This window comes from Embiotoca jacksoni, unplaced genomic scaffold (genome assembly GCF_022577435.1).
Source record: "Embiotoca jacksoni isolate LCO1_2020_lvr unplaced genomic scaffold, fEmbJac1.0.p SCAF_19, whole genome shotgun sequence".
Classification (NCBI taxonomy): domain Eukaryota; kingdom Metazoa; phylum Chordata; class Actinopteri; family Embiotocidae; genus Embiotoca; species Embiotoca jacksoni.
Genome location: NW_027185329.1, coordinates 3,525,716 through 3,535,160, shown reverse-complemented (window position 1 = coordinate 3,535,160; position 9,445 = coordinate 3,525,716). Strand labels below are relative to the sequence as shown.

The window sequence follows — 9,445 nt, the reverse complement described above, 5'->3', positions numbered from 1 at the left end:
AAACGGATCGCAGCTCTTATTGTGATGATAACTGTGTCATCCACCGCCACCTGATTCCCACCACGCTGACAGTGTCCTTTATAGGAAACGGAGTCAGGTGACACATCACCACACAGGGTGGTCCTGCTTCACTGATCTTACACTTCACAACGATAGCCCTGCTCTCTAACAATTATCTACTTTCATTTTTCACTACTATTTATATTTAATTATGCTACCTATAATCTGGAAGGGGAATCTGGGGTCCTCAAAATAGGGGGAAAAAAATGGCATAATGGTTAATACTACGGCAAATAAAATCCTCGCTAATGCATAATTTCTAATATTTAAAAAGTCAGCAAAGCAGTGACCTGCCTTCTAAATCTACCCCAATTTCAAAATACTCCATTAATCAGCCCATTTTCCTAATAAATATATAATATTAATCATTTGTCTTCCTGACACTAGGGAAGTTGATCAATTTAAGGGATTAAATTAGAATAAAATTGAGAAATAAAAAGTTTTGTATCTACTGTATGGTCCCAAGATTTGGATGCTTTTATTCATCGATAAATGGGACTTTATGCTTAAGTAAACGAGCTTAACAAACATAATACTGATGCAAATTATGTTTTTTGTTTTTTTTAATAAACATTCTGCACATTGTGAACATACAAGCATTCATCTGGACGACTCCAATGTGCAAAAATTCATATCAACAGAATACGATTTACAAAATTAAACAAAAAGTAAATTGAATGTAAAAAATAATGTGTCTAAACTTTAGAAATGAAGTATAATCTAGCCAATGTTTTTACAGATACGGTTGTCTGAAAAAACCTGCGCATGCGTGACAAGTCAACTCCTCCACATGCACTGACTTTGCTTGTTGCCAGGACAACCGGTGGTTGCAGCAAAGTTAAGACTGAAATCTGAAAAACTTTTCTCCTCTTACTAAATCCTCTGTTAGTCGTTTATGTGACGTAAACTCTGAACTTAACTGTTGTTGAAATCAAATCGACTTCGGTGAATTATCTTCAGAGAGGTTATGCCCCGGTTAAAATGCTGCCGAAGACCGTCAAAGGTGTTGCGGGAGGTGCGGGGAAAGGTAGACAGAGCGGCGGCGGCGGAGGCGCCCCTTGCGGGGAAGAGAGACGACAACGGCCCGGTGTTCAGGAGTGGCCCGACGGATCCAGATATGAGGGAGACTTTGTCAACGGCTTGAAACACGGCAAAGGAAAGTTTACCTGCAGTGATGGAGAGGTAATGGCAAATTTACATGACACCGAATCGGGTAAAGAAAAAGGCAACCAGCGGTGACGTCACCCGTTGGTTTTTAGGGAACATACAGTCTGTAGGGAAAAGATGTCTGGAGAGCATTATTTTTCAGCTCAGCTTCTTATTATGGTATGCCGTGTAGCCTACAACAGGCAGACAGCTCTTACATAAAGTAGCCTGTAATTGCATTTTACTGTCTTAGTTTTTTTTTTTTCTGAAGTTAAGCAAACCAAGTCATTTTCTGAATTCTCTGTCTCTTCCTTTGCGTAGTACTATAAGGGCTCTTTCTACAAAGACTACCAGCATGGGGACGGACTGTGTTGCTGGCCCAGCGGCCACAAATTCACTGGCAAGTTCTACCTCAACAGAAAGGAAGGGTACGGACAGCTGGTGTTCCCCGATGGAGCCACCTTTAAGGTAAGCTGGATGCGTTTGATTGGTTTATAAATAACAGTGAATAACAAGGATCTTCTCCTCTGCTGTCAGGGTTTGTACCACATGGGCCAGAAGCTTGGTCCTGGCGTGTTTCGTGCGTCAAATGGACGACAGGATGTGGGTATGTGGCGCGGGCAGCACCTGCTGGGTCTATGCACGTCTGTAGGAGAAGGCTTTAGCCTGAAGAGCCTTCCTGAATACGCTGCCTTCATGGATTCATCTTTCACCGCAGATTCCCTGACTCCGGTACATCAGCTGATCACTGTCTCTCCCGCAGGTTACAATTGAACATTAGTCTATTTAACATCAGGGAGGTTTTCAGCCTCCAATCCAGAAGCCTATAGGCAGGTAAAGTCATATTCATCTGAGTTGGAGAATAAAAGCACAATGGAGAAACATTAAGTTGCCAGATACTATCTTAAAAATTGCACACACCTTTCCATCAGCTGGATTTTTCCGTTTCCACGTGGAAATATTAGACAAATTTGTGCTTCATCACTTCATCTACGACTGGTATGTTCTACAAAGCCAAGCAAACAGCAACTTGGGCACAAAAAATATCAAAAATAAACTAGCTATGTATCTTCAACTTACTTGAATTCTTATGAACTTTGAGTCCTGCCTCACAGCAGCTATATTTAATGCATTTCCTTTACCACATTTTAGCATTATAGTAAGAATAATGTTTTTTTTCACAGCCACATTTCTGTATACAAGCTTCTTCCCCTCAGCTAGACAAAACTTGTAGCTGCAGCATTGTTGTACTGTAAAAAAAGATTTAGACTTGTTGTTGGAGACTTTTGTACACTTCTAAAATATGTGATGCTTCCACAGAACAGTGTGGTAAATTAAATGTCGCTAAATATAATCAAAATTCTTAATTCATCTCTCTTCTCTCCTCCTCACCAGCCTCTGTTTCTCTCCAGTGATCCACAGATGAAATCGAAGGTAAATTACTGCCATAATGAACAACTGCTGGATATGAGCTTTGTGACTTAACTCGGTACGGATCGGTTAATTCCCCATCCCCCCTCAGCCGTACATAGACAGAGACCTGCCGTCAGATGAGACTTTCATCTATCCCCCCGGCATTGAAAAGTACTCAACAGAAGGCGACCACTTACCGCTTCCCACTGGCCGAAGGAGAGAGCTGGACCAACAGTTTTACGGCAAGCTGTGGGAGCCGGATCCATACCAAGGCTGTATAAGGGACCCACTCTCCACTCTGCCCTTACAGGCCCGCATACAGGCGAACATACACAAACACAGGTCAGACACACATAACAAATAAAGAGTATGAGCACTGGTTACAAACACACTGTATTGAGAAAAAGAAAAGATACCAACAGGATTGTAGGTGACTAATAAGTATATACTTGTGTGTGTGTGTGTGTGTGTGTGTGTGTGTGTGTGTGTGTGTGTGTGTGTGTGTGTGTGTGTGTTTCAGACTGCAGGCTAAAAATGTGGGCTGGAACGTGGCAGGCGTTGTCTCTCTGAACAGAGACGGTTTCGGTCCTAAAGGGCCCGTGGAAGTCTATTCAGAACAGCTGCTCCAGCACTCAGCCCAAGGGGAATTGCAGGCTGTGTTAAAGGTCCTCCAGACTGGTTTGGTCCACCCTGATGTAGCTGATTCACAAGGGCACACTGCACTCATCGCTGCCACAGTAATTATTTTCTTTCCTTTATTTTGCTCTACGTCTATTGATTCAGCTGAATTTTCTAATTTGTTGAGTTACCCATTAAGAATGAGGTGCTTTTGAAGCCTCCACTGTAGTCAAACACAGAACAGTTACAGCAAATAAATAAATAAAAGATTCAGAGGTTTTTAGTTTTTTTTATACTTAATCTTCTGTTCTCGTCTCATGTTTTATGCTTGTTATGTTTCTTCCCCTGTCAGGTAAACTGTCATAACAATGTGATCCACCTGTTGCTGGATATGGGTGTTGATATTGACAAGTTGAACTGTGAGGGCATGTCTGCCCTGGCTGTGTGCTACGTCCTCTACTATCCCTTTCAGTGTCTGGACACCACTTTGGCTGAACCACCGGCCAAAACTCCAGTAAGTTTAAGCTTAATATAGTTTTTGGTAGTTTGTATATTGGCAATGTTTTTCAGTCGGCCCGTTTCAAATACATGAACAATTATCAGACGGAGGTTATTAAATTATTGACCATCTTCAGAGAAGGAATCTCACTGCTTTGCTATTGATGCGATACCAATCACCATGACATCTTTGGTCAAACCATAAATTAAATGTATGATATAATGATAACAATGATACTTATTTGCGTAGCACCTTTCATACAAGAAATGCAGCTCAAAGTACTTTACAGCAAGAAAATGTCATGCACTAAGGCTTAACATGAAAGCATTTACGGTTGTAAAAACATGTTAAAATGTCATTTAAATATAAAAATATAATGCATCAGAACAGATAATAAGAAAGATAAAAAAGAAATAGAGCTAAAAATGTAGAATACAACATAATGCATTTTAGAAGTCACAGTTGTGCACAAGTGCAAAAGAACTTCAGGTGTTGTTAGTTAAAGGCCAAAGTAAAGTGATATGTTTTAAAGTATTTTTATACAAACATTTGATACGGATATCTGACATTTTTCTCAACAACTTTCTCTTGAATGTGTCATCAGGTTGACAGTTTTCCATCGTCATATGGGACCGACTCACAGATCGACCAAGAAGCCTTCACTACAGACACACCTTTACCCAACAACAGACCTCATACCAGTGACACGTCCTTGGGGAACCAGGACAACCGGTGCCCCCTCTCTGACCAGTAGGAATGTAGCTAATATGATCTCTGTCACAGATTATTCAGGGTTAACCGAATACTATTTCCTGTTATACAAAGCTGGTCTCCTCCACCATGAAGAGATAAATCATAATTGAGTCACTAATCATGCTCTTGAAAATGTTTTATTTATAGATTTGCATCTCTGAAACAAACTGATGTGTTCCTTGAACTTCTTTATTTACTGTCTTCTTTTAGGACATCAGAAAATCTTCTGGTAGAGAAAGAGGAACATGTTAAGCTTGTTGAGAGCAGAGACACCAAGTCAAACCGAGAAAATATGGAAGGGAAGGAGGAGGTTGAGGAAGAGAGAGAAGGGAGAGGAAGTGAGGACGTGCCCGGTGTGGAGCGCTGCATTCAAGTGCTGGATGGTCACATTCGTCTGGGCAGTGGGCAGTGGAGGAACGCTCCAGCTAAGGTAGCAGGAAGTGTTCATGTATAATACACAGACATCCCGTTTTATATTTGGTTTCGATGAGTTTGTTGAATTTGCTCTTCTCTTTTTTTCCTGTATTTGTCTGTCTGCAGCAGGGCAACGACAACGAACTGACCCCAAAACAGAACTTTGATTCTGCCTGTTCGGTCAGCAGCTATAACAACTGGGTCACAGAGGAAGTGATGCAGCACTCAGAGGAAGCGCTGAGTCTCACGGGGTTTCCTGAGCACGATGACACACAGGGGGCTGTACGCAAAATGGCTGCCATGGAAATCGAGTCAGTTCTGTCCTTTTTTTTTTTTTTTCCACATTCTCTTTGTTCTTTTCTGATATCTCGAATGGTAAATTTCTCTCTGTGTAAGTGCACATTTTGTGCTGCATGTCCACACAGGCACCGCACTCGTTTGAGCACCCTGAAGCTGTTATTGGATCGGGGAGCCGACCCCAACCGAGCCAGGGTCCCCATGCACGTCCTTTTTATAGCCATAATGGCTGCAGACATTGAGGCCGTCAGGAGGCTGCTGCTGTGTGGAGCTCGCGCTGACGTTTGCCTCTCACCAGAGGTATTCACATTTTCCTTCTTCTGAAGGATTTTGCTGATTCGAAGTGTCATTAAAGGTCACTTCATTGAGGGGGGGGGGGGGGGGGGGGGGGTTCCATGTTTGTTGAGCCACAGAGACAACAAAATGACTGATGTCAAAACAAAGACACAAAAAAAAAGAAAAGAAATGAGAACATCTCTATTGCAGCCCTCCTTTCATCGTTTACATAAACCGTAAAAGTCCCCTGAATATTTTCTCCCTATTGCAGAAGAAATGCCTGTATCCACTGCATGTAGCTGCAGCACTGCCGGGTACAGCAGGTCCCAGAATCACAGAGCTGCTGCTGCACACCGCCCTTGACCCGGATGTACGGGCATGCGACCAGGACGACGTCTACGAACCGGACGGGGTACATGAGATTTTGAGCATTAAACTTAGTAGATGTTTTCGTGTTAGTTGAAATGGTAAAAAAAAAAGAAAAAAAAAAAGTTGCGTTAATGTCTGTCTTTTACTGATTTCCATGAAGATAAAAGAACCACTGAGCATGTGTGAGGAGCCGTGTCCCGAAGAAGGAGGCCGAACCGCCCTGCACGTGGCCTGCCAGAGAAACACTGACTACCAGGTCAGTAAATACTGACACACACACTCACACCCGCACACACACACTCACACACACACACATGCACATTTACACCCGCACACACCGTCCCTCTAAGACACACGATGCTAAAAGACCGTTGACATCTGTAAGTAGAACAAATGACAACTGAATAATTTATTTACCCAGCGTCAGTCAATGACGAATACATTTTACACGCAAATATGCCTTGAACATATATCATCTACAGTAATTTGACTTTGAACAGGTTGTCTTTCTTTTTTTTCTTTTTTTTGGGGGGGGGGGGGATGTTGAGTCATAATTTGGTCACAGAAATATTTATTATTTACTTTGCTGCTTAGTCAAAACTTTCCATGGCTGTTGCCTTTCCAGAGGTTTCCAAGAACTGAAGGATAGTTTAGTGCAAAGCAAAACATCACCGAAGTCGTGAGGTTTTCTCACAAGGAAGTTATGATCCATTGAAATGCCTTTTTTTTTTTTTTTTTGCAGCATGCCAGTGAAGTGGTCGACCTCCTGCTCTCCCACAACGCACGGACAGACCTCCTCTGGAGCAGACACTCACCCCTCTCCCTGGCTATAGCAAGTGGCAACGACCTGGTACAATCCACACACGCACGCACACGCACACACACACACACACACACACACACACACACACACACACACACATACGTACACACGCGTGCCAAATCTCACTTTGTCCGGGACTTCTTCCTTTTCCTTCCTCAGGCGGTGGAGGCGCTGTTGAACAGAGGTGCGGACCCCAACACACCTCTGGGCCCCGGGGTGCGCAGTGCCCTTTGTGCCCTATCCAACATCAACTACAACCTATGTGGCAACAAAATTAAGCTGGTACACACACACACACACACACACACACACAGGAAAATATGAACATGTTTGTCAAATTGCTGCTTAACATCTTTGAGGCATACTGTCGTGAAATTTCAACCCACTAAACCCCTAAAAAAAAAAAACCTCAATTTATTTAACTGCTGACTTTTAATACTTTCTAATACGATGGTTATTGATCTAAACATTAAGGATAACTGTTGTTTGTGGCTTCAAATGAGTCGTTCACTCAAAACCAATGGAAATGGTTATATGCCTCAATATTCCAGTTTTTAAAAGAAAATAAATGTTTTTATACTTCAGAGCAAAAGCAATCGCTCTGTTGATTCATTTAAAAGTGTGTGTGTGTGTGTGTGTGTGTGTGTGTGTGTGTGTGTGTGTGTGTGTGTGTGTGTGTGTGTGTGTGTGTGTCTTTGATGTAGTTGGAGATGTTAGCTAAAGCTGGTGCTGACATCCTGATGCCAGTTATATTGTGCGATGCTGTGGGAACCGCAGTCGACTATGCACACTACTACTTCAACCAGGTAAAACACTAGTTATGAACACACTTCATACGTTTTAGTTGAATTCAGTCAAAAATCCTACAATTAAAAAAACGACTTTGTACACATTACAATGATTAGATTTTGAGGTTTTGTTTGTTGAAGCCACAGTTAGTGGCAGTGCTGAACTGGACTGCATTTTTATTGACATTTGCATCTCGTATTTTGCATCTTTCATGTAGGCCAATGGTGGTGGACACATTTAGAGTTATTACATAATATACAGTTCTTCAGTTTTTGTCTTGATTACTTATTTATTTCCTGCATAATTGCACCTGAATGTCTGTTTGTTATATTTTCCCATTCAGGACGTGCGTATTGCCACCACGCCTTTCGCCGTTCTGAACAGGAGGGAGAGGGAAACATTAAAGGCACGGCGGCTGCTGCTAAGGATGATGGCAGATCTGCTGAGGCAGACTTTTGCCCAGAGGGAGAGAGAGAATTTAAAGAGAGAAAGACTTGGTACGTTGAAGAGTCAGTGCAATGTATTTGTGTTTTTGGAAGGCAAAACAAATAGTTTATTGTTATATTGGACCTTTTAATAATCATATTGTTTGTTTGTTTGTTTGTGTGTGTGCGCTCACAGCAGCCTCAAACTACGAAAGAGTACCAGGGAAAGCAGAAAATCAAAGGTAGACATAAACACACCTTGACTGTATGGGAGGTGTCTGCATATTTAATTTCTTTCTTTTTTTTCCATGTTATTAAAACTTAGACAAACTTTCAGAAGCTTTTTTTTTTTTTTTTTTTTTTTTTTTAACTTTGTGCGTGTGAATCTTTTCTTAGGAAACCGGTGTTTAAGTTCTGCTACCATTGCGGCCGCTCTGTGTTCGTGCAGCTGACTCCTTGTAGCCGCTGCAAGAAGGTCTTCCACTGCTCCAGGAGCTGCAAACTACAAGCCTGGACTGAAAGACACAAGCTGGAGTGTAACCGCATGTCAGGTGAGAGTCACCACAAATACCACAAAATTAGCTTTTTTAAAAAAAATGATGTTTAAAGTTTTCATAGTGTTTTGAACGTAGATAGTTTATAAAAGTCGGCGTAGCTTCCGGCCTTCTGAAAAAGGAGGCCGATGCGGAAGTGCCTTAAGCTGCGATACCACCGAGTGCCACTAGAGGTCGGCTCTAAAAAGCCTGCGGCTCCATAGACTCCCATTCAACTTGGTCTCATGAAATTCTCAGTGAATACAATTTCTCCGCCAGTTATCTCGGTGTTGTCACTCCTTCTTATTACTGTTCTGGCCGTCCATCTGAAAATAATCCCGTCATTAAGTATAAAATAAGCTTCAGAAACCCCGTGGAAAACCCAGGACACTCTGGAGGGATTATATATTCCAAACTTCATAACAGCCGTTCACAAACCAACGGGTGACGTCACCGTCGGTTGCCGCTTGGTTTTGAGTCTGTGGGTCAGTTATCCACGGGACAGTATTATACTTTGGACAACAGTAGATGATGTGCAACACTAATTCAGTTTTATGTTTTGGATGATTTGAGGATCTCAATCCTTTTTCTGTCTGTCTCTCTCAATCCAGCGGATGGCGTCAATAAGAATGTTATGTTTAATCCCGATATAACATCCGGATTGTCTCAGAACTCAGAGGAGAAGGATACTTCGTTCGACGACAACCTGAATGAAAACTACAGCTTCAACTGATGGATACTAAAAAAATAAAACAAATTAAAAAAAACGCTTAATGATGGCTGATCTGATCCAGCAATGCGCTGTTTTTCTTACATCACTTATTTCAGTGTATTTGTGCCATTATCACTTCTCTGCAGAATATTTATACCTTTAAAATGGTATTGTACTGATATTGTAATGTTTAATGGCTGAATCCAGTTGGAACCAGTAGTCGATTTGACATGTGACCTCTTTATAGCGAAAATAATGGTTTTATTATCTTCACTTCCATAATATTCTCTGAGTGGTTGTTTAATGACTTAAAATAAC

General features: G+C 41.8%; 1 protein-coding gene across 1 annotated transcript; it reads left to right on the top strand.

The window, feature by feature from the left end:
* Nucleotides 1–921: 921 nt before the first annotated feature.
* ankmy1 (ankyrin repeat and MYND domain containing 1) lies at nt 922–9,239 on the top strand. The gene is made up of 20 exons (XM_069152872.1): nt 922–1,242; nt 1,528–1,674; nt 1,744–1,938; nt 2,602–2,640; nt 2,729–2,961; nt 3,140–3,356; nt 3,590–3,751; nt 4,341–4,486; nt 4,700–4,919; nt 5,030–5,214; nt 5,329–5,500; nt 5,748–5,888; nt 6,006–6,101; nt 6,588–6,695; nt 6,828–6,950; nt 7,373–7,474; nt 7,801–7,954; nt 8,079–8,124; nt 8,279–8,433; nt 9,027–9,239. Exons 1-20 carry the CDS (start codon nt 1,042–1,044, stop codon nt 9,146–9,148), a joined length of 2,964 nt encoding a protein of 987 aa, XP_069008973.1. The 5' UTR covers nt 922–1,041; the 3' UTR covers nt 9,149–9,239.
* Nucleotides 9,240–9,445: the final 206 nt, after the last annotated feature.

Coding starts and splice junctions, on each gene's coding strand:
- ankmy1 (XM_069152872.1), top strand. CDS start 1,042: ATGCTGCCGAAGACCGTCAAAGGTGTTGCGGGAGGTGCGGGGAAAGGT. Junction 5,215..5,328: donor ATGGCTGCCATGGAAATCGA/GTCAGTTCTGTC, acceptor ATGTCCACACAG/GCACCGCACTCGTTTGAGCA. Junction 8,434..9,026: donor GGAGTGTAACCGCATGTCAG/GTGAGAGTCACC, acceptor CTCTCAATCCAG/CGGATGGCGTCAATAAGAAT.